The sequence below is a fragment of the Humulus lupulus genome, chromosome 9 (genome assembly GCF_963169125.1).
Source record: "Humulus lupulus chromosome 9, drHumLupu1.1, whole genome shotgun sequence".
Taxonomy (NCBI): domain Eukaryota; kingdom Viridiplantae; phylum Streptophyta; class Magnoliopsida; order Rosales; family Cannabaceae; genus Humulus; species Humulus lupulus.
Genome location: NC_084801.1, coordinates 18,245,636 through 18,272,059, shown reverse-complemented (window position 1 = coordinate 18,272,059; position 26,424 = coordinate 18,245,636). Strand labels below are relative to the sequence as shown.

At 32.9% G+C, this 26,424-nt stretch overlaps 1 protein-coding gene across 1 annotated transcript; it reads right to left on the bottom strand.

Moving 5' to 3' along the window:
- Positions 1–3,379: 3,379 nt before the first annotated feature.
- LOC133802565 (ABC transporter C family member 12-like) lies at positions 3,380–20,830 on the bottom strand. The gene is made up of 28 exons (XM_062240902.1): positions 20,644–20,830; positions 19,869–20,269; positions 19,475–19,653; positions 18,967–19,006; positions 18,171–18,327; positions 17,530–17,644; positions 17,362–17,442; positions 17,180–17,204; positions 16,505–16,561; positions 15,860–15,925; positions 15,130–15,204; positions 14,956–15,063; positions 12,343–12,477; positions 12,014–12,120; positions 11,826–11,919; positions 11,012–11,179; positions 10,595–10,735; positions 9,925–10,125; positions 9,687–9,785; positions 9,439–9,591; positions 8,187–8,569; positions 7,732–7,912; positions 7,099–7,422; positions 5,875–6,631; positions 5,549–5,670; positions 4,871–5,116; positions 4,286–4,709; positions 3,380–3,854 (listed from the first exon to the last, which is right to left on the bottom strand). Exons 2-28 carry the CDS (start codon positions 20,199–20,201, stop codon positions 3,745–3,747), a joined length of 4,881 nt encoding a protein of 1,626 aa, XP_062096886.1. The 5' UTR covers positions 20,202–20,269; positions 20,644–20,830; the 3' UTR covers positions 3,380–3,744.
- Between the last annotated feature and the right edge of the window lie 5,594 nt (positions 20,831–26,424).

Genomic DNA, 26,424 nt, shown 5'->3' with positions numbered 1-26,424 from the left:
TACTCTTCTCAATTTAAGTCTTCATTGTCCAAGGACAAGTGAAGACTTGAGGGGCAAATGTTGTCCGTGTTTTCACCAAGTGACACGTGGCATACATTAAGAGTTCTTAATTCTTCACAGAAGCTGAGTAAGCCCCTTAGAGCTTGCCTAGAGCTCCCCGAAAGGAAAGCCTTGCCTTTTATTCCTAGCTCTCCACCTCCAAAAAAGTATGTCCTCATGGAAGGCTACTTCCCAAGAACCATGTGCATAATGTTACTTAAGTCACATCTCCTCCATTCAAGCCCTCCAGGCCTGTGAGATTCCTCCTCCAGGCCTGAAGTAGAGTGTTAGGCGTCAAGCGTAGCGGTCTTGGTCCACAAGCAGCTGTTTGACATTCACTGTTGCACAAATCGTGGTGTCGTATCCATACAAGCGATAAGCATGATGTCTCACGACGCCGCCTAATATGGGAAAACGTGCAAATACCCCTGACACTGTCAGGGACATGCTACCCAAAAATTAGTGGGCTGAAACCTCGTAATTAGGCCCACTAAGATACACATGGGCCCACCAGCACATTAACTATGGAATGTATCATTTATTATTCATCTAATACTCTATAACGGAGGATAATTGTAATTACCCATCATTAGGGAATTAATTTCCCCCAACCATCTATAAATAGGGTTAGGACACACTTTGCATAGGATCCCAAATCCCAGAATTTGTGTATTTAGAGCATTGCCAAAACCCTGCCTGAAACTCCATAGAAGCTTGAAACCTCCAATCTTTTACCATTCTAATACAAGTGATTCATGAACTAGGGTTAATTTATAACATGAACCGCATAAATTTCCGTGTCTTTATTTCTATTTCTTTAAGCTTTTCTTTAATAAGTTGTTAGCGAAAAAGTTAGTCAACAGCTACATTATGTAAACATTGAATATTTTTACTGCAAATATCCATTTATTTTATATTGTTAAAAACTATTTCTTATTAATAAAAGTGCAATATTTTTTGTTCAAATAAATATCGACACAATTTTCTATAAAATAATTAAACTCTATGATATATTATAAAAGAAAAGTATTAATAGAATTTACAACATAATCATAAAAAGAATATCGTCATAGTCTTACGAAAGTTGTTTCATATGATTTTAATTTTAGGGTAACGATACAATAATTTTATTAAGAATGCATTAAAATGTCTATATTTTTTTCTTCTTTTGTTTATCTGAATCAACATAAATTTGAATTGGCAAAATTTTGTTGCTGTTGTAAAATCTGTATGAACTCAAGATCAAAAAACCATATTGTTGTAATATTTAAGGACTTATCACAGAATCAATGGCACTTATAAGACAAACTTTTGTTGTGCACAAAACAAAGTTGTAAAGTTAGAAGAGAATCAATCTGAACATATAAACTAAACAAAATTGTAAGTAAAGAAATAAACCCAACACAGAACAATTATACTGGTTCAAGACCAAAGATCAATGTGATCTTTGACTCTACATCCAGTTTGAACACTATCCTTTTATTGAATAAATATGTAGCAAAGAGTACAACACAGTTGAGAAGTGGATCTTCAATAAAGAATCTTCAACGGAGAATAATCTCAAACACTTAGCCCCACCCTTGAGCCTAACACTTTCATACAGTAGTGTTGGCTCAACTACAAAACCCTTTGATCTCACACTCTCTTTCTCTCTCTCTCTCTTTTGATTCTTGATTCAGAATATTACTCTTTCTCACACCATGCTTTTTTCTTTCAGCCGAATGCACCTCCTTATATAGCCAGCTAATTGTACTGAACGTCTTCTAACTGAAAACTATTAAGTTAGTTATGATTTGGAACAATGTTCTTAATATATGGTGATGCTCCTACAAAATAAATTTGGAATAGTTTTGCATAATTAGTAAGAAAAAAACCAATTTCTTTTGTAATTAACTCATTAAAACTAAATTCAACTTTTGAATATTTTTTTGAAGATGCTAATGGTAATTTAATATAAAAATTTAAAATAATATTCTCACTTTTTATCAAGTTATAAAAATAATTAATGTTAGTATTACTTTTTAATTTTGATATAATGATAATAAACTAATTAATTATGGTCAGAATGATGTTTGCTTTTATTGTATACATGTAAAAAATGCTCATTTTAAAACAACCAAGCAAAGGAATGAAAAAAGAAATATTTTCCATTTTCCATTCCATTACTCCCAACTAAATATCCCCTAATTTTCTCCAAGTTTTTTTCTCTGTAATGACATTGAGTGGTCTTATAAATTATATATGAAATGTTTCAATAAAATCGATTTTAATTTATAAAAATCTACATAGAAAAACTAAAAAAATTAGAAAGAAAAAAATCGAAGTACAAATTAGAAAATCTCATTAATAAGAAAAGTTATTTAAAACTCTATTTCATTTAAAAAATTTAAATTAAACTCATTTTTATTTAAAATTGAACCTAAAAACTGAATAAGAAAAATATCACTTTTTTTTAGACAAACACACCCAAATAAAATATATATAAAAAAGGTTTTGAGTTCAATTAAAAAAAAAAGTGAGTTTAGATAAGCTTTTTTTTTTAATAAATGAATTAATTTTAAAGGATGTTTTATTCACAAGATTTTTTTTTTCATTTTTCTTCATTTTTTTTAGATTTTTGTAATCTTTCTTATTTTTTTGTTATTTTATTTAATTTTTTTAATCTTTATAAATTAAAATTGATTTTATAAAATTTAATAATTATTTTGGATATTTAAAAAAAAAACAATGAAACTTTATTGATAATTACATTTATGTCCCAATTCAATTTTAATATGCATACCAACTAGAATGTGATATTAACAACCACATCATCACTTGTCAATCACAAAGACAAATGCAACCAAATGCATATATTTGGTTTTATTGTCCTAAAAATAATTAAACTAGTATATAAGGGCAAAAATTTTGTCGTCAATATTTATATTAAAAAAACAATTGAACGAAATTTTAAATTAAGGAGTTATTTTTTAACTATTTGAAAAAAAACATAGGGTCCAGTTTTTTTTTTTTAAAAAAAAAAAACAGAAAATCTAACTTGAATTTTAGCTTAAACTAAATAACAAAAAAAATAATATATACCCCATAAATAATTCCCATATTAAAAAAAAAACATATTTTTTGAGTATTATCTAGTTTTTTCATAATATTAAGAACTTATCCTTAGTAATTATGCACAAATAAACCGAAAATAAATATCCACAAGCAGGACTCTTAAGATTTCAGATTCATACTCTTGATGCCGTTAGTTTGGATCTCTACTTATTTTCAGAGATTATTGTAGTGGGGGCTAATTTTTCTTTTTAGTAATATTACATATATATTATATGTAATCACCAATAAAAAAAGGACTTTTTCTTTCTTTCTCTCTTATTGTTCTTTCAAGCTGAGATGAACATTATCTTTTGCTTGTTTAACATGCTCAGATAATTATAATTTGGGGTATTGGACATAATTTCTTTATTCCCTAACAAGAGAGAGCTGCCTTTCAATTTCTCTTCCCTTTTCTCAAAGTCGTTTTTGGGAATTGAGGGATTCTCATTTCTTTGAACTTTAAGATTTATAAATATATATATTTAAAAAGAGCTAGAAGCAGCCACCTTTGAAAGAGTGCATAATAGCTCATCGACTGAGCACTCTTGCGCCGAAGATAAACGGGGCTAAGCAATCTACAAGAAAAACGTGGTTTTGGTTCAACTGTGGACCCTATATTTCAGGTTGGTCCCAGTCTAAGGATGTGTCTTCAAAATCATTTTCAAATCGCTGATATCTACTACGAGATCTACTCTGAGAGAGCCTGCTCATCACCGCAAGACCTGAAACATAAAGGCCAATGTTTGATGAGACAGAGTTTAATTAAAACCATAATTCTCTTAAGTATGAAGACTTTCATATAAAATTTACAACTTCACTAGGAAAGTTCTAAAGGGAAAATAAAGTTTTAGAAGCTTTTTTGTTTTTTTTTTTCTTTTGCTACTATTTGATGCTCAATGAAATGGAACCAAGCTTTTGTGAAGAAAACTAAGAGAAAAACAAGAACTTGATGAGAACATAAACAAAAGCCAAGAGAGAATTGATTTGACACTAATAAATTTCAAGGGAAAATAGCTCTCTTAACATCAGTCGGTCCGAAATCAAGATAAATAGAGAGGCATTACTGAAAGAATTGGGGAATTTTTTTAATGTTTTGTTTTAAATGTTACGTGTTGTTTCATGGATTGTGGTTGCAGTATAATTAGATATGTACCTTCAATTATTCTGTAAAGTGCTGACCACCAATTATCTCTTGGAACCTCGAAACGGTTTAGTGTTTCATCTATGTCTAGGTCATATTTCCCCTCCAGAACTCCTTGCAGTGTAATGACTGCATCCTTTGTTTTCAAGAGGATATTACCCCTATCTGCAATATCAGACTGTTGAAGATCATTCTGTGAAGCGGTGAGAGAAACAGTTAGAGCGTGCTGAGCTGCAGCACTCCATTGGGAGGAGGCTAACCATCTCCTCTGGTTGATCAACTGCCTATGCTCTTCCCTTCCTGTCACGTTCTGTTTTTCTCCTAATACTAAGCTACGCAAGTAGTCAGCATTTGCAGGGCCTGTACTTTGAACCATTCTAGAGAATGCACTTTCTTTGTTTGATAACAGGTTTTCTGGGGAATCATACTCAAGAACCTGGAAGGCAAGATTGAGAATCGTCTGTTAGAAAATGATTTACTTGTACAAACATAATCTCTTGCAGGAGTGATGATTTTTGTGGAGGTGCAGGCATTATATTTTGGCTACTAAAAAAACGAACTTTACAATAAGAAAATAGTGAAGTTTGAGGAATGTACCTGCCCAGCATCAAGAACAAGAATCCGATCACAATCAATTATGGTATTTAATCTGTGAGCAATAATTAACATAGTGCAGGACTTGAATTCTTCACGAATTGTTTTCTGGATAAGAGCATCAGTGCTAACATCAACAGCTGATGTTGCTTCATCAAGAACAAGTATCTTTGATCTTCGTAACAATGCCCTGGCAAGACTTATTAATTGCCTTTGTCCTACACTGAAATTCTCCCCTCCTTCAAGCACCTAGACACGAGTAGAGGAAGACAGGTTACCATCCATTCCATTTAACAACTTTCATCTCTCTCTTCTTAGACAATAAGGTATTGAGCACAAAAATATTTCATAAGCAACAAATGAATGACTAATGACTCACAATGTGATCAACCACAAGCTACTGCATTCAAATTTAAACACGCCATGTGGCTATCACATTTATTCTTGTTAAGCATTTAAACTATGTGAGGAAAAATAGCTTTGCTACATGAACAAAACAATTTAAAAACTATACTTCGACCGTTTGAGGCATTTTCATCAGTCCACAGAAGTGAAAGAAAAAACTTCCAACATAACACTGCAATTATCTTGAATGTGGAAAAAAAAAAGGGTAAAATTATTGTGTAAAGCACGGGGTGTGCAAGCATCATCATTGTAAATTAGGGTATGTGTAGGGTTAACCTCGGCATCCAGACCGAAAGGGTTTCTTCTAATAACATCCTTAAGATGCGCTCTCTCTAACGCCTCCCAAAGATCAGCATCATTATGCTCACAAAATGGATCAAGATTAAATCTCACCGTTCCTGGAAATATGAATTTATCATTAGAATGACAAGTTTTCAACCATTTTGAAGGTTCTTTTTTTTAAAAATAATAATAATAATAAAATGCAAAAATTCTACATCCCAGGTGTATAAACATAACAACACATTTAGGATAAAAGCACAAGATTGAAAACACTCCAGTTATAGATCAAATTGGTGATAATTTGTTTCTACATTGCATACCTGAGAAAAGGATGGGTGACTGTGGTATGATACTGAGAATTTTTCGCAAATCTGTCAGTCCAAGCTTACAAATATCACAACCATCAATCAAGATTCTTCCTTTTTCCATTTCAACTATCCGAAACAATACATTAAGCATGCTAGATTTTCCTGCACCAGTTCTTCCAACTATTCCAAGCTTTTCTGTTGGAGAAATTGTAAAGGACAATCCATGCAAAACTGGAGGAAGTCCAGGCCTATAACGCATAACAACACTCTCAAACTTAATAGATCCAGAAGAGGGCCACCCTGGAGGGGGTCGATTGCTTTCAATTATTTCTGGAGCCTCAGAAGGCAAATCAATATATGTGCCAACACGCTCCACAGCATTTAAACTATTTTCAGCTCTACTTGCTTGTCTTAGTACGCCACTGAGAAGAGTTGTGATATTTAGAGTGTAACTGAGAAGTAGACCCATTGTTGATGCATACTCTTCTTGATTTTCAGCTCTCCCATTCTGCAGAACAGCAAAGCTTGCGATCAACCAGATCATGATACCTCCTAATGTTTCCAATCTTATGGAAAGCCAACGATTTGAACTGAAGTTTGCAAGAGTGAATCTGATATTATTGTCCATAGACTTCCCATTTATGTTGGCCATCCGATCATATGCCTTGTATGCGCGAATAGTTGACAATCCATTTAGTGCTTCTCCAAATTGTGCATAAACAGGAGATCTTGTAATGGAATCCATGCGTTTCACTTCACGAGCTGTGCTCTGTATGCATATGATTAAAAAAAATTGAGAAATACAGTCCAACAGTATGGTTAACAAAAGACATATTTCATTTCATATTGGTTAATCCCAAATTTGCATAAATATAATTCTTTGCACAATCTTTTAGATAAATAGTGGTAGCCACTGCTTTAGTAGCATCAAGACTGGTTTTAGAACCCGAAGCTCTACTACTGAACCATTGCATACTTGTTATCATTATGGTTAGGTGATGGGTTTCTTCTACCTCCATTTCTATGGTATTTGTGTTGCTGTATTTCAACTAGACTAAGAGAAAAGATTACATTGAGACACACAAATACCTCTATATAATCTTGTACGACTGAATAGTGTTTGACATTGTAGGCTTCATTATACTTTTATATCTATATACACATATATATTGATATTGTAAAAAAAAATTATTTGTGTATGAATTTGGAAAAAAAACAGCAGACAATTAAGCATACCTGATAGTATAAATAGGCCATATAGAACAAGATCATAAGTGGCATGATGGCCCATAGGGATATTGTGCTCACAATTCCTATCAGCACAAAAGTTGAAAGAAGCTGCCACACCTGGCCCAGAAACGCATTCATTAAATTTGCAACATTTCTATCTACATCACCCAGATCCTTTGCAAACCTGTTGATTATCCGTCCAGTTGGATTAGTGTGGAAGAAAACCATTGGAGCTCTCAATATTGCATGTAACATGGTGTCGTGCAATCTTTTGGCCGCATGAAGACTAGACACGATTAACCAAAAAGAATTTGCCAATGTCACAGAAACCTGAATCAAACACAGGAGTCAGCAATTAAATCGTGAATTTTCTTTCTACTTTTGTACTGACAGCATACCAAAAAGAATTACTTCCAATGAATAGAAAATATAATATACAATATTGTAGAAATTTCTTATATAATTGTGAATTCCATGTGGTACTTAAAAATCTATCAAGGCATGTTGAAAATAGTTAAACTTCAAAACCATTTAAACAACTGAAAATGCAAAACATTGGTGAATGACAAGCGCAAACGAGAGAATGAACTGAATTGTAAAAAAAAAACATAATTGCCAATTTAAATCAATGTCACACACCTGCCCAAATGAAAGAAGTGCGTATATGAGGATGTATAATCCAGGTTTATAACTTGTTGATTTGCTTTGATCTGTCCAAAAACTTAGCCACGTGCTACTTGAAACTCGAAGAACTTCTGTCAATAAATAGCAAATTAAGAGAACAAGGACCACCCACATGCCTCCTAGAGCATTTTTGTACCTGAAAATAGGACCAAAATGAATAACTAAATTTTCAAGATGTCATAATTAGCCACACTGGTTATATAGGAAACAGAATCACATTGCAAAATTTATATAAATTTGTAAAATTTAATTTTGGTAATGTTCTAGGTTTGAGGTTGGTATGCACTAACTTTAAGGACGTGATAACTTTAACACTTGAGGATAGAAGAAGGAGCAGCTGAAATTTTGTATGAACATAATAAAATAACATAACGATTTTCAAACATTTCTTAGATTAAACACCATGTTACCTCATCAAGACATTCCAACTAACAACACCTGTTTCTCGTTCCTCTTGCTTAATTAGAACAGACTTCCTCAATTTCCCTCTCTTTGCATTGATTTCATCTATAGAAGAATCATTTACCTCCCCATTAGAAGCTGGTATCAAACTTTTTTGGAAACTTCCAGTGTCCATATTTTCTTCTAGATTTTCTCCCATTTTCCCTGCATTTTCCATTAGTTTCTGGAACAATTTTCCATTTTTAGTTAACTCCTCATAGGTTCCCTGCTCTGCAACCATACCATCAGATACTAGAATAATTCTATCAACTTGAGGAAGAAAGTGTAGCTGGTTTGTGACAAGTAGCCTAGTTTTCCCTTGTAACTCTTGTTTGATACAGTTGTTAAATACCTGGAGATGAAGTGGACTTACATGATTACAAATATAACGGCTTAGATAAATTATGACAATAAAACAGACCACTTCAGTATCAGTATTAAGAACCTTAAAAATTGTAAGAAGATATAATGAGCACAAGTAACAGAAATGAAGAAAAGAAAGTCAGTGCTTTACAAAGTTTCATAAGGGATAATACAAAATAAAAGACTAAAACTTTGGTTGTCGGTGTTAAGATTCATGGGTTTTAACCGAAAACCAATTGGCAAAGAGTGGAGTGGCCCATGGTCTTTATAAGTGTATTAATGTGTCTAGGTCTTCTTTTTGACATGAGACACTTACAGTTGGTCTGTCAATCACATAATAATTTTCTTTAATTTGTAAACACAAACTTTAAATTATTTATGTAACATTTTGCAGTAATCATACTAATGTAGTATGAGAAAATAGATAATTATGATTATTAGGAAAGCGACATTATCCACCTTTACAGGTGATTGGCCTAACACTTGTATATTATTTGAATTTGTTTGCTCCTCTTTTAATATCTAGATCATTTTCCTGAGTTTCCCAGTTGAATTAGGATTGCACATCTGTAAAAAGCTAGATATTCTAAAGAGCATAATTTTTTTGTTGTCCCTCATTCATCATTTATTCTCTCTTTATTTCTTTTTCTGTGTTGACCTTTCTTTCTTTCTGTCTTTCTTCTATCTACAGATTTCACATCAAAGACCAGTGTGATGTCAAAAGAAAAGAAAGAGAGGCTGAAAACTCCACCACTTACATGTGACGCTTCATTTAAACACAATTGGAAATGCAACATCAGTAAGACACTAAGAGTTAAACAGTAAACCTCAGCTTTATGTTTATCAATACACAAATACCTGTCTAGCAACACGAGCATCTAGAGCACTTAAAGGGTCATCAAATATGTATAAATCTGCCATGGAATATACAGCTCTAGCCATTGAAATTCTCTGCTTTTGTCCACCACTGATATTCACACCCCGCTCACCTATCTCTGTTAGATCACGACCCTTAAAAATAAACAAGGAAATTATAATATTTAGTCATTGACTGGAATTTCATATAAATGAGCAAGCTATTATATAAACTCATAAGTTCACTCAACTGGAAGTATATCCAGATCATGATGTAATTCAGTTACATCAATAGCCTTCCAATATCTTGCAGGTTCAAATTCAGATCCAAACAATATGTTTTCGCGTACCTGGAAGAACATCATAAAAATTAGCACACATAATGGTTAAAGATGAGTTTTTCCAACCAAAAGCCAGAGAATTCAAAAAATGGAAATATGCACATAATAGAGGGCTCATCTAAACTAGAAATTTCAAAACTCAACTCACAGTTGCATTGAAAATCCATGAAATTTGAGGAACATAAGCAACACTTCCTCTCAATACAATATGTGTATTTGACACAGAAGGTATTTCGCCTAGCATAGCTGAAATGAGTGATGTCTTTCCTTCTCCAGTTCCACCAACAATAGCAACTAAGCCACCAACTGGTATATCCAAATTAATATTTGATAAGGTTGGTTTATCTGCCTGAAAATGGGAAAAATCTTTACCATCATTTCAATTGGAAGGAATCATAATTAAAGAAACATTATGCACATGACTAATAGCATTAGAAAATTTAGCATATTGTCTACATCTTGAGGAATTTCCTAAACTAGCTATCAGTATATGAGACTTGAGCCTTGGTTGTCAAGAGTGGCAATAGCAGCATTTTAAAGTTCATCGCAGCACTAGCCGACAGATTTACAAGGCGTTTCCAAATGTGGTCATTATTTTCATAATAAACATTATGCTCAAGCAAGGTTGTGGGGAGGTATTGATAAAGGTTAAGAAAGCTATAAGGCTCACATTGAAGAAGCCTATTATTCCTTCAAAGAAACTTTCCTACCAAATTAGTAGGTAGCATTGTTTGATAAACCACATTATAGGCATAACAGTCCTCTAATTTTGACTTCATATTTGAAAATCTTAAAAGCATGGATGTTGAAAAGTTTACCTTTGCATCCCATGAAAAGTATCCATCCTTAATTGAGATGGCTGAAAGCCCTGGTTGAAGAGGAGGGTTTGGTTGTAGAGTTCTCTCTTCAGCTAAAAGCAGCTCCTCCAAACGTTGTAATGATATATTCGCATTCACGACCTGTCAAAGCAGAGTCTAATCATAATATAAAACAGAACTAGTTTTAAATATTAATAAAGGTATACAATAAAAGGTCTTAAAATGCATATTTTATTCAATCACCAATGAACACAAAATAGAAAGTGATCATGCATAGCAAACCTCAAAAGATTAATACTAGATTATACTACTAGTTTACCTTATTAGACATCAAGTTACAAAATGGAAAGATAGGAAAAAGTATTTATGTGGTGATGCTACTAAATACGGAAAAAAAGACATTATTAGAAGAAATACCTGACTTAATAGATTAGGCAGCATGCTCAATGGAAATCGCAGCACTGCAAAGAGTGACAGTGATGTGAATGCCCTTGCAGGAGTCAAATCCCCTCCAAGCAACGTAAAAATTCCAAATGATACCACCGTTACAACAACTGGGATGCTGTTTAGTATAAAGCTATTAAACTGCAACAAAAAGAAACTACTAAATAAAAGTACAGTTATGAAAGAGGGACACATGGTACACCGTACATGTATCGGTGCTATAGTCCCAGACTCAAATTCCAATTTCTTTAGTTCTATATCATTAATAAGTCACGATATGACATATTAGTCATCTTGATCCATTGTTATGATTATAATTGATTTTGCAATATAAAATTAAAAGTATGCATATGACGTGTGTGCGAATAATCCAATCACATGATTAAACAATGTCATAGAATACCCTTTTAAGAGTCGCAAAGACTTGAAAAAGAAAACATCAACAATAGGAATAAATCATAGCACAAGTAAATATTATATAAGGTCTTTTAATCTCTACTTAATCTTGTGCATAATAGGGTGAAGAGTGAAATTCTGTTAGTAGCATCATGTTACCACATGTAATTGGGGGGTGGGATGATATTACTAGTTAGAGTATGTAGTCAAATTTGAAAAACAATGTGCAGTAATAAAAGCACTTAGTCATTACTACACATTTCCAGTTGCCCTAAATATCCTTTCTAACCATATATATGTTTCAACTACCATCAACAACTAAACATAAAAAAAAAAATTGGCCTTAAGAAAAAAATATATATTAAATGCCAATACTAGATTTCACACATACAGCAGATAGTAATTGAGCTTTACGGAACCATGATAACTCATCATTTCGCATATCTTGAACACGAGTCTGGAAGCTTCTTTCCCATGCATAGCATCTGGAACATTTTCAGCAGTGTCAGAGCAGTTAGCACTGATATTATGAAGCTTTATAACAAAAATAAAATAAAATCCTCAAAAAGAAGACTATACTTCACAATATCCATGGCCGAAAGAATTTCATTCATGAGGCCAACTCTCTTGTCAGTGCGCAGTAATCCTTCTTTGGTGAGATTTCTCATTTTGGAAAGTATAATTGTCTGGTTTCTCGTAAAGAAAATAATAGTACCAAGATTTAAAAGGGAGAATGCTGAAAAAAATGTGCATGTTTAACAAAAAAACATCAAACCAAATTAAATACACAGCCATTGATGCTGAATTGAGTTGTAATTAAACTATAGCTTTCACTATTTGGATGAAGAAACTAAAGACACTTTCAAAGATCAGCAAGGTAGCAATGAAACAACAGAAAGTGTATCTACCTGAACCGGGAGCATGAGAACTAGCATTAGCACCCCAACAAGAGATGCAACTCCTAATTGCTGGTAAAGAAGAACCAGAGCTATGATAATACGAAATGGAGATGACCATAACCCATGAAGTTGTTGGCATATTTGCTGAAAAATGTCAAACATAGCATAGTTATAATTCGATTAATGGCCTGTGGCCCCAAGCCTCCTCACTCATCCATCCAGAGCAAAAATGTATACAAACGACATCTTTCAAACATCAATGTAGTTGTGTAACATTATTTATATCACACAACTTATTGAGAGTTTTGTTGACAGAAAAGAGAAAATCAAATCATCCCATGATTTGATTGTAGCTGTAAATTAGTAGTTTCCTTATTTGGATGATTTAGCTATCTTTGTGATTTGTTGTTTATTCTTTAATTAAGAGGTTTAGGTGTGTAAACTATATAAATAGGCTTGAGTTTGCCGATTACATATACAAAAATAAGAAAAACACTTTCTTCTTACAAATTCTTTATGGTATCAGAGCCCTAAGGCTCAATTTTTTTTCCGGCGGCCGCACTTCGTCTTCTCCGGCAGACTCCTCTACAAGTTCGGCCATCAATCTGTCCAGGCAACTTCTCTTTCTAGGTGCACCTTTGTCCAGACGAGTTCCAGTGGTCGCTGCTCCCGTCGTTTCTCGGCATCGGCCAACCCTCCTTCTCTGGTGGTCGCTACTCAGCCCAGGTCCGGTGGCTCCTCCGGTTCCCTTCTTCTCCGGCAACACCTGGTTCCCATTCTCTCTAACAAGTTCTTGGCTAACGTTCTTTTGTTCCGAGTCTCCTTTCTTTCTGTTTGGCACGATTGTTTGAAATTTGTGGTATTTTGAAATCAAGTTGATTGGCACGTTATTTGATTTTTTTTTCTCTTTCTTGTCGTTGCATCCTAAGTGCTTCAGCTTCAGGTCTCTTCTTTCACAATGGCCACCACCAATGAAGTATCCTTCGGGCTGGTGTCTTGTGTCGGGTGTCTTCTGGTTTCGTGAGATACACTACTGTAGTGTATCAAAATACTCTAATCCAGTGAATTAGAATCTACATTTTCACAGGAATCTCAGAGATAGAGAACTAACAGATTTGGTTAGTCTCTTAAATATTCCAAACACAGGCCCACTCTATCAAGTGCTTGAGGACTGTAGGATTTGGAAAGAGGATTCCTCAGGGATGTTTTCTTGTAAATCAGCCTTTAATGCTCTTAGAGATTATGACACTTTTTCGTCACCTTGTTGGTCGAAAATTCTTTGGAAGGTTCATGCCCCACCAAAGGTCAGAATGTTTTTATGGTGGTTGTTGTGGGGGAGGCTTAATGTGCATGAAGTGCTTCAAAAGAGGAAGTTGTTTGTGTCCATCTCTCCGGGCTGGTGTCTTGTGTCGGAAGGCTAGTGAAAATGTCAGCCACCTTTCCCTCCATTGTGCGTTTGTTTTAAAATTGTGGTATAGACTCCTTGATGAGTTTAGGGCAATATCGCATTCTTACACAGAGCTACTGCTATTTTATGTCAGTAGAAATAAGGAAAGCCAAATTTTGTGGACAACCGCGGTGGCCGCAGTTTGGTGGAGTGTTTGGTTGGAGAGGAATATAAGGATTTTTGAGGATCAGAGTAGTGATATAGATGGGTTGTGTTGTGGTTAAACGAAGTTAAGGGTTTCAAAGAGGTTCCTTTCTCTTGTTTCCTAGAGATTGGAGCTTATTTCTGTAATGATTTGTTGTGATTTGGCTTAGAGGTTTTGTTTTTATATTTGGTCCTTTGTTGTTTCGGTTTTGTGCTGTTCTGTTTGTTGTAATCATGGTATTCCTCCGCCACAAGTGAGGGTATTAATACATTGTGAGAGTAGACCACTTATGTACATGTGGTCTTCCTCTCTTTTTCAAAAAAAAAACAAAGTATTTGATGGTATGCCATGAATTATCTTTGAAAGTATAGCATAGTGCATAAGAGCTCAAGAATGACAAAAACATATTTCACATAATGAGGTACTTAATTTTCTCTCCATCTTTCTTTCCTTTTTTTTTCCTGCAAATAAGTGTGATAAGTAGGTTACATGTGGAAGTTTCACTGAATTTTTTGTGCTAGAAAAAAAAAAGTGTACCACTTTGGGTTGGTAATTTTGAACCAAACAAATAGTGCACTATTTTTCAGTAAGAAATAAAACAATTATCAATTGACAATGGAGTAAAAAAAAAGGAAGAAGGGGAAGGGTGTTCCCTTTTTTTTCTGCCATTGACGCCCCCAAAGAAAAGAGAAAAAATTATTTTTCTTCCATAAAGAAGCCACATCCAACTCTTATCCTTACAAAAATGGAATTTCTTTCCTACATATATAATATATATACATTTATATATACACTGATAATTTGGAAGAAAAAGTACTTAAGGATCATATTTTTCCTTCCAAAACATCAATGAAAACAAATGTCTTTGAAATTATGTAAACCATGATGAGAAAAAATATCATTAAGTTTCTTCATTGAGAAAGAAAGCAAAGAATATAAGTTTTATTTGATTTTTTCCTAAACAAAACAACACTACTTGTTGTTAATGATATTTAATTAATCAAAGTACACAAATCTGAATCATATTTACCTGAAGTGAATTAGCATCTGTGGTAATCATATTTGTTATCTTTCCTGTAGAGAAACTCTTGCGACTCTCATGAGTCAATCGTAATGATTTTCTAAATATAGCAGCCACCTAAAAAGTTGACAAAATTAGACACTATAACATAATTCACAGTATTAACATAAAAGAGGACTTTACCAAAGTTGATCTCAGCCGGAAACCAACGCGCATAACATTCTGGAAATATTGAGATTCGGTCAATACCCCAATTGACTGAAAAAAAAATCAAATCAACTAGTCAATAAACAAGTTAATCTTTGCGAATTTACTTTTTCTAATCTGATTAAAAAGATCATTTAATTCTTAAAATGAACACAATCAGCAACTCTATTTTCTTTGTATTCTTTTTTTCTTCCATGAATTAAAACACAAGGAAGTCAGAAATCTAAAGATATTAAAGGAACATCTATGTCGGTTTTCCAAAGAATAAGCAATAAAACTTTGCTATAGAGGGGGAGAAAAGCATTTAATATCTAAGAAAACATCAAATTGAAGTATAAGTTCTCATGAGTGCATGACTTAGGAAATCAGATATTAAATTTTGCAATTTTGCAATTACATATAATTGTCTTTCAAGTGTATACACAAACTTTTCAAGAAATTCATACAAAAGTTAATCATATACAAAAACTTGTCGAACCATGTTGGCTGCCATAATAAATATATTAATGAATTGAAAATTTATATCTGTCCTAAATAACTTCTATCTCACACTACAACTTGATTCATTCCAATAATCTCCTTGTAGTCCATAAAAGTGATTTAAATATTAAGATTTCAACTTGCCATTAGTTCTGTACAAAAGTGTTACAATTTTAAGCAGAAAGCACATTACTTTATTTGAGTTCTTGAAAGATAGAAGCCATACCACTCCAGAAAAGATTAAGAAGGCATATATATAACCAACCCAAGCTGGATCGCCTCGTTGCATGGACTGCAGATCGTAACAAGATAAAAAGAAAGTCCATGATTCAAATTCAAAAACTACACTCTACAATGCATAAAACAAATTTAATGGTAAAAGTGGATTGAAACAGGTTTCATTTCACATTGAGCTAATTTATTGTTGCTATGTCGAATATATAGCTTCTATAATGAACATACTAAATCTTTCTCGTTATTGCAGTAAAAATGTCAAAAATCATTAGCTTCAGATTCCAACCATAATCTTTTCTCGCTGCAAACTTGGGCTAATAACAATGGTATTAGTGCTCAAATCATCTTTAAACCATATGAAGTATTTAGAATTTGGGAAGATTAATAAACATGGCCAAGTTAGTATATTCTCATCTTTCAAAATTAGAAGCTTCTGATTTTAACATTATTAACATAAAATAAAGATGCCATTTTTTTCTCCTTTTATTATTTTTTACATTTTTTATAAGAAATTAAGTAATTTACTTTAAGAGCAGAAGAAAAAGATATGCAAAAGAAATTTAAAAGGAAAAGACCTCTGTTGGGAGCTACAATATGGAAGGAAAGTTTTTAGACTTTTGCCAAGAAAGGAACTAACCTGTAAGAGCTGACTCAAAACAACGGGCCCCACAAACTGAGATAGGTCATAGACAATCTACAAGGAGTTCAGTGCAAGATTAATAAGCATCTTGAGTCATCAAACATGAGAACATTGTTTTTGACGGATTTTAGTAAAGTTTTAATCATCAAAACATTCTTTCTAATTTAAAAAAATGTAGTGTTTCTTGTGTTAAAAAGTAGAAATTGCAATTCTCAAGAACTTGTGAGAACACTTTTGGGATAGTGCCAAAATTTATAGAAATATATATTTATATTCAATGCACTTTACTCTGAAATGTTATTGTGACCTTGAGAATAACAAGCTGACAGCTTAGAACATGGACATATACAACATAATCTTAAAGCTTGAAATCTTCGTTTTTTATATTTGATTTCACTTTACATAGTTCCATTTTCAAAACACTATCTACTCATTGGAACATAGAAATTCCAAAATGTATCTGTAAAGTTCATTATAAAAAAATAAATTAATGTGGGTAGAAGATGAGATTGAGTGCTAATTAAAAAAAAAAAAAAAAAAAAAGAGAATTTTTCAGAATTTACTAAAGAAGGCCTTAACAATCAAGAGATAACTTGCACCAGAAATGAAAAGAAAAATTAAAAAGTCCTAGGAAGAATAACAAGAAAGAACAGCAGTGAATAAGCTCTTTACCTTATATAGGGCTCCATACCAAAACCTACGTATGACATTTTTTCAAGAAGCAAATGAAATTAGATGGAAATAAAATTATTATCTCTTGGTAAGTTCAAAGAAAAAAAAAAAACTACTGCTAGGAATTGACCTTTTAACAAAGTCTTGGAAAACAAAACATTATGAAAATTGCAGGTCAATACCTTCCTCCAAGACTACGATTCAGTGCTCTTAAAAGCCACGGTTTGGTCCTTTGAGATTCTTCAACCCAACATCTCTGAAACCTGAAAAATGAAAAGCATAATTCATATAATGATATTGTTAATGAGAAAACAAATTAACAAATTTAAAGAAGATAAGGTGAAGCCAACTTTTCAATCAAAGTCTCAGTTTGATCCCATGAGTCTAACTTCCAGACATCTTTTTCAGTGATTGGTTTTCTATAGCCTTTCTGCATGAGTGGAGTTATCCATCCGAAATATATTCCTGCAGTAGCGTGGTCTAATATTAGTAAAAAAGATAAAGGGTAAGTTCAGTGGCAAATGACATGAAGCTTCTAGCATTTACAACATGAAAGGAAAGATAGGATACTATAAGCATTTTCTTACTGCGAATGACTACTTTAATACAGGGGACATCATATGAATCTTTATCCAATGTTAAAATCTATAGAAAAATTATAATAGAAAAGAGACTGCTAGAATATATGTAATATCTTCTGCTTAGGCTATTCTGGAGATATTCAACAAAACAATGAGGGATTATAGAAATATGGGATCATAAAAAATTACAATATTTATCCATTCTATAACTGTACTGACTTGTTCGATTATTAATAGATGTGTGTATATGCATGTCGTAAATGAACAGAGAATTAATATGGAACTATCACACAAAAATCTAGAGTCTGTGTATATCAAATTCATGCATGCTCTGTTAAGAGGTAATTTGAAGAGGCATTTTAAATTTCTGAAACTACTGATATCAGCATTGACAAGCTTCAATTACTTACTGGAAAAAAAATTAGCATGCCTCTCAGGACAAATATTCTCTCTACCAGGTAGTGCTTGATATTCAGCATTGTCAAGAGATTCAGGTTGAATCACAACATAACCAGGATAAGGATCCAAGTTAGGAAGATATATGGCAAGAAGAATTCCCAACAACACCTGTAAAAGATCATCAATGAAAAGATAAGTCACGTGTTAAAATAAGATAACCCAAGGAAAACATTTAGGATGTGTAAGAAAATTTTAACTATTCAGAAGAGGAGGCCAATATCTTGATATAAATTGAGAAAGTGATGATGTAGATTCAAGATAAGGTTTTGGACTGGCCTTGCCCATTAAGGGGGTGAAACAATTTAGATTCACAAAGTGCTACAACCAAAACCAGTATTGTCCACTTTACATGCCTTTGAATCCAAAACTGGTGACATTCTTGATAAAAATTTGCCTGACAAATAATCACTTTGTCATGTGTTGGCCTATCAAGGCAAGGTACACCATTCATGTCCTTGACTCAAGAAAATTTCCATCACCACATTGAGGTTTCATCTCATAGACTATCATTGTAAGTTTATGGTGTACTTCCATTTTATCACTTAAATAAGATTGATACATCAAAGCAATTACCATATGATTACTTCAGGAACCTGGGTTCAGAACCTGAAGAATTTAAAGGTGTGGGTGTGGCAAAAGACAACTCAGTTTGAACATCACTTAGAATATTGATAGATAAACAATCTAGACATAGACAAGTTCGTGAATAAGCCAATTCTTTGCCATATAAAGGAAGAGGGAACAAACCTGAACAAGAACTGTGCTTATGTAGAGATATATTGCATATCTGCAAGAGTAAAGATAAAGCAGCTATAATCATGTATTTTATCTTATATACATAAAAAGGGATTCTCTAGAAAATAATTAGTGCTTCCAATTTCATCAGTGGCTGTTGTATAACAGCTCAAGGCAACAAAAAAGCAAGAAAACAATTGATAAGATACTTAGTGCAGATAACAGTATTATTTATTGCTCACGCTGGCTTGCATATGCTTGGAGTGAAATAAAAATGGAAAACAATGAATATATAGATATAATATACATAAAAATATTTTTTTAACTAGGCTCTCGCCTACCCTACAATATTTGGGGTCCATGAAACTATAGCATCGTTGTGTAGGTACTCAAGAGGGACTCGATCAACTCACATGCCTGACCATTTGAGCTACCCCTCTTGGGTGCAAACTATATATTTTTAAAACGCACACACATTGCGCTGAAAGTAATTTATTCCATGAATGGGAGAAGAACTAACCCACTGTAGTAATCCCTAACTGAAAAGATAAGGTTGACGACCACAGCATCTGCTACCAACACATAAATGACTCCAAATCTCACATACCACCGGAATTCACGAATGTAAACTTTAGTTTCCAGTCCAACCATAACCAACAAGGAGCCCCAAGCAAGAAGTTCGATAATCAAAGATGTTATCTGTGAAAAAAGAGTAAGTTAGATTGCAAGTGTTGTAAGTAAGATTGCAAGTGTTAGCTATCCACATTAGTCTCAGTGTGATATATAATCAACTACCAAAATTTAAATTTCACTCTTCCAAACTTCCAAAAGTGATTGTAGGCTAACAACTCAGAATTTGAAGTACATTCTTATATATAAGACGAAATAATTCACCAAGATGACTGAAAACCCACCTCAAAAGGAGCCAGATCAGTCTTACCATCCAGATTAAAAAGTGAAATATCCATCACCCATCGTAGTAATGGATTAGCAGTGCTATATGCAGCCAGCAAACCCAACAGGTAATTGTAGTAATTTGACCTCAAACGAAACCTTTGTGCTTTGGAATTGTTCTTGATTAGCCATATTCGATACAAGCAGAGGCCCAGAAGAACCAAATGAGTAAAGGAGACCACCAGAGAGTCAATTGCACAAGGTGTATACGAACCAAAAGCACTGTCTACTAGTCTTCCCCAAAACCCATAAGATTCTGGCTGACAGTACCAACTTAGTGGCTCAAAACCCATATTTGCTCCTCTTGCAAACTTCACTTATGCTTGCTAATCACTATGTGTTCTTCCACATAATGCACTTCCTACAATATAAATTTGAAACTATACTCTCAGACCCAATTCCACATTTCCACTAATAAGATTTTGTAATCAAACTATTCAACATATAGAGAAAAAGAGAAACTAATCAGAAAAACAGAACAAAAATGAAAAGAAAAAAAAAACATATGCTTTCAACTGGGTTTCAGAGAAATTAAAACAAATAGAAAGAAAATACTGCGGGTCATCAATTCAAGTACGCACACTTCAGCTCCAAAAACCAAAGACCCAGAAACAGTTAAGCGGGAAAAGTAGTACCCTCAAAATATTTTAAATTTTCCCAACATAATTCTCAGCATCCAAACGGTGAAAACTGATAGAAACAGAACCAAGAATCAATAATCAATAATAACCGTACCTTTCTAGATATGGGTTCCTTACGTTTTAGTTATGTCTTTCAGTTCAAATGAAAAGAGTTCACTGCAGACCTCACAAGTCACACGCATGGATAGTACTATAATAAGATACACTAATACAGAGACGAGAAGACTTTGCATAAACTAAACGACCCAATAAAACATAGAGAAAAGACTATGCTAACGAGAAGACAATATATAACGTCACGGCTTACGTAAACTAAACCATGCACCGGCCTAGAGTTCGATACCTCGTAATACTTATTACCTGTTAGATTCAAATATGTAGAGTTCGATATTTCATAATGCTTATTACCCGTTAATGTGAGATCTGATACAAAATTGCACCTATATCAGTATTCCCTTTTGGCTTAGGGCACGATTAGCCATTCTCATTAAAATTTTATTTGGAAAAAGATAAAAAGACGCCAATTATATAAATATATATAGTGATTAATGGCTATTTATATATATAACGGTTCTATCTTCTAACATTGGTGGCATCTCCACTATATAATAAAGCTTTGTATTTTCAATTATTATAAATTTGGAGATTGCATGTGTAGTTTAGAAAAAGACAAATATTGATTTGTAAATTGAATATAGAATTGGTGGATTGGTAAAAGACAAAATACTTAATGTCGGGAGATACTCTCCATGGACCTTGATGATGATGGTGGTCACTCTAAACACTCTTATCTCTATGGCTGATTGGAACCACTAGTTTTTTTCTCTGATTCAATCCTGGAACTTGAAGGGTCACTATTTTACATTTATATATAGCTAAGACTCCATTTAATAAGTGATGTTCAAGGATCATGTGAATGAAATAAAGGTACTGATGGAAATATAGAAATATCGAGGAAAGTATCGAAAGAAACTTTAAAAAATAAATAATTAGACATATACAAAAATATATAAATTGTGAAAAAAAATATTACATAATGTATGAATTAAATTAATTTATTCTTAAAATATGAGCTGGAGTGTTATGATAGATTAAGATGTGTTTTAGAAAAGTTTTATTTTTTAGAAAAGTTGTTGGCTGCTTTCTTTGGAATTATTTTAAAATATTAACTAAAATTAAATTTTTTAAATCTTAATGATACTGTACGAAAATCCTAGGAAATTTCTAATATATATCCATTTTCGATTTATCTGTTTTTTCAACAATATTTTAATAGAAATAATTTTTCATCTGAAATAATATTTGTATAAATGATTTTCTGATATCACTACAGATAAAATCGATTTTTTCATCGTTGCATGAAAGAAGTAGTTAGAGTCAATGGACAATAGCACAAAATTTATAATGAATTGTCAAAATATTATAATTTTGGAAGAGAAATTTGATTTCCTATCATTAAAAGTCACCATTATTAAAAATAAAAATAACCCCACGAGTTCAATCTTGTAAAAATATGTTTGAAACATAAATTTGGATAAAATTACTTATGGACGGACTTAAGCATGTGTGTGGGTAGGCAATCACCCCTCACTTTTTTCCTTCTTTTTTTTATAAATATACAATATAATATTTAAACGGTAATGCTTTTCTAACATGTATATGTGTATAATATTATTTATTTTTTGACAAAATATATAAATATAATATGCAAAATATTTGTCAAAAAATATCTCATCTATATAAAAAGTGTGTAGCAGACCTTTTTTGTTTTAATTGATTTTTATTTTTTTCTATTAACTTTAATAAAATATTTTTATATTTAACATAATATTCTTATATTTAACTGTAGATTATAAACATCATTTAAATTTAAATAAAAATAAATTAATTAATTAATTAAAATATGATATTTTTGAGATATTTTACAATAATAATATCATATATTTAATAACTTAAACTTAAACTTAATATTATATTAAACATATAATTTATAATATTTTGTTGCCACTGCCAAAATAAAAAATTAGAACAAACATAAACTTAAATAAAAATAAATTAATTAATTAATTAAATAGAATATTTTAAAGATATTTTATGATAATTTAAATAATTAAATCATATTTATTTAAAAACAATAAAGACATATATATCATTTTTTTATCTTATAAAATTATGTGATAATTTATTTTTTATCAAGTGATTGAAGCTCTTTTTTTTCATCAAATTCACCAAAGGACATTGTGAGATATATTATAAACTAAAAGTAGTTTCTGCATGTATATTATTATCTACACTATAACTTTTTCTACTCTTATTTTATTTCTATTATTAATTTCTTTTTAATTATTATTGTATTTTGTATATGTCATGTAGTTATGTAAATATATATTTATGTCAACGTTGTGTTTAGATGTCATATATGTAGAGATTATTGATATAAATATTTATATATATTATAGAATTATAATTCATTCTATTATATATAGATATATATTTAAAAAAACAGTAACCAGTTTTTATTAAAATTATTTACAATGTTTACAACTTTAAAACTAAGCAAATGTACATTGCAAGTTACTTCTACCTAGTATATTGTAATGTCTCAAATTTCCTAATGTGGCTTAGTGCCTGGATTAGGGGGCTAGCAGAGTCATAATTGATTAATGTGTTATTATATGATTATATGACTGTATTTTGTATATATGTGGGCCAGTTCTTATAAGGACATTTTTGTAACATTGGCTCGGTAAGGGCGTATTTGTATATTTATGTGTATGTATGTGATATATGGATGAGACCACATTATAATGTGGATATATTTGAGCTATTTGGCACGAGACGATCCTTAGAAACAAGTTAGCGGTTTGATCATAACGGGGTTAATTACCGAGCTCGGGGTGAGCCTAGGGGTAATTTGGTGCTTAGTACATTACCGGGAATGAGCGGGTAATGGGAAATGATTTAGTAATTATTTGAGGATATTGGGCGTAGCGAGAATTGGAGGACGTTAATTATGATTAACGGGGTAGGTGGAAATGACAACTTTGCCATTGGGTGGCTTTGAAGGTTTTAGATAGCCCTAGGGGCATTTTGGTCATTTACGCCATTAGATATACTTAGCCAAGTAGGTTGTAGAAGGAACCAAGGTAGGAAAACAAGGGTTCTCTCTTCTCTCTCGGTCATACTCTCTCTCTCTCACTCGGTTGATTTTTGAAGCTTGAGGTTGGGAAAATTGGAGCTGTTTGAGCAAGGTTCTTTATTGAGTAAAGCTTAGAGATAATTCCGGGATTGAGGTAAGGATTCTCAGCTTGAACTTTAAAGTTTTTACTTTGTTTTTATGTTGTTTTAAAGCTTGAGAGTCTGATTGTATAACTGAGTATTTGATGGTGTTTTGAGTGTTTCTACACTTGGGTTTTATTGCTAGATTGGTGGTTATGTTGTGTTGAGGTTTGGTTTTGATTTTGGGATTGTTGGGTTGTGGTTTTTTGGCTAAGTTTGAATTGAAGAAAATGCAGGGGAGTTGGGTTCGCAGGGTCAAGTCGCGACTGAGTTCATGGGCGTCGCGACTTGAGTGAACCCCAGAGCTTTCACTGGGCTCTGTCTGGCAGGCGCGCCGCGACCCTCAAGGGCAAGTCGCAGCCCGCCCCTAGCACCCAGACAGGGGGCTGTCTGTCTGGGAGGCGCGCCGCGGCTCGCCTGTCTCTAGTTGGCCAGGCTTAGTTTTACTTAGTTTTAAGCGCGGGTTTTCGAACCTTAATTAAGGCTCAGGATCGAACCTACCAACCGTTTTGGTAGAATTCGAGGTCACGAGGGCTAGGGCTTGGTCCGAGAATCTTTTATTACTCATTTTATTGATGGAATTTCATATTTGGTTATGATTAGGTGACCGTTAAGGGCTTAAGGTTAGGATCGTTCTCAAGGGTCATTCTTAACTTATTTACGCTCGAGCTTGAGGTAAGAAAAATGCATCCAGTATGTGACATACATGATTATTGATGAGGCATGTTGAGTGCTTTATATGTGGACATTTGTTGCATTATGAATGCTTGGTTGCATTGCTTACTTGTGAGTGGCACTGACTTATCAGTCAGAAACGACAATAGTGTTGAGCACTGGTCGTATGAAATTGACTTATGAGTCGAGAGCGACAATAGCGTATTGAACGTTGGTCGATATGATTAGATCTAATCAACAAGAGCATTATATACTTGTCCGACCTGTTGGTCAAAGAAAACTAAAACGCTTAGCTAGTCTATGACTAGTTACTTAGAGCCAAGGCTAAAAGGCTCAAGTGACTTAATGGTCACATGACTTAGGGCGTAGGACCCCGAAATGACTTAATAGTCATCTATCCATGTCGCAAGACCCCAGAATGACTTAATAGTCATCTATCCAAGGCACAAGACCTCGGAATGAATTAATAGTCATATATCCATGGCGTACAACTCCAGATTGACTTAATAACCACTAATCCAAGGCGCAGGACCCCATAATGACTTAACAATCATTTAATCAGGACACATGACCTCATAATGACTTAACAGTCATCATCTGATTAGGGCTGCGAACCCCAAAATGATTTCATGCTCATTTATTAATACTTGTATGCATGCAGTAATAAGTTTTCTTGCTGGGCGTTGGTTCACGGGTGTTATGTGGTGCAGATAAAAGGGAAAGAAAAGCCTACCCAGCCTTGAGTAGAGAGCTTAGGTGGCGACGTGTACATATGTGGCCGCTTGACCACCACGGCAAAGGTATTTCTCAGGAGAATTAGGGTTTAACCCTATTTTTGTCACTTAGGTCGGCAAATTGTAACTTTTGAATTATAATGATCATTTTGGATTGTAAACACTTTTATGGGATCTCATGCACAGTTTAACATCTTAAATAAAATATATTCATTCTTTTTTACTGAGATTTTAAGTCTGACCCAGTAATTACACTTAGATACACGTTTATGACCTAATGACTCATTTAGTGAGTTAAACACTATTTAAAGTACACATTGTGACGGTCCTGACTATCAGGGCGTTATATATATACTAGGTATATACCTAGTATATATATAATGTGTAAAATATTTGTCAAAAGAAAAAATATATGATATGTAAAGTAAAGGTGATGGACTTTTATAACATATAAAGTAAAAGTAAGATAATATTTAAAGCCAAATACCTCTCAAAATAATAAGGCCTAATAAATGAGTAAAATAATAAATATATAAACAAACAAATGAATTTGGTATACAATAAGAAACCTTTATATGCCTTTAGTTTCTACTCCATTTTTTTTATATGCCTTTTTTCTCTAGTTTTAGTTTTCTAGAGAAAAAACTTAAAAGGGATTTTCATACCAAATACGGGATTTTTATATTAAGATGATTTTAATTTACCAAGAGCTTGAATTGGTCTGTAATTTTCGATCTCATGCATCTTGAGCCTAAAACTGATCCAATATTTGTATATGCACGAGGAATACTATCTAAGAAAATCTCCAACCTACGCAGGCTAGTTGATTTTTAATAAAAGAAAATGATGAAATTCATTAAGAAATTGTTTTAAAATTATTTCTTGGTCGAAAAATGTAGAAAAATGATGTTGAAACGAGGTTTTATGGTTAGGTTTTTTCTCTGGTTTTTGTGAGGCTCTGACCGGGTTGAACCGACTTAGCTGGAAGTTAAAGATAACTCGATTCGGTCATCAACCACATCAACTCTCAAATCTTTACTAGAAAAGGTAAACATCAATCAAATCAATTTTTGTTCTCATTGCAGCAACTTTCACGACTAAAACGTATTTTTGGAAGAAAAATATTATATAAATAGTAATTTATAGAAAAAAAATAAAGTTATATTTTTGAAAAAGAAATATATGAC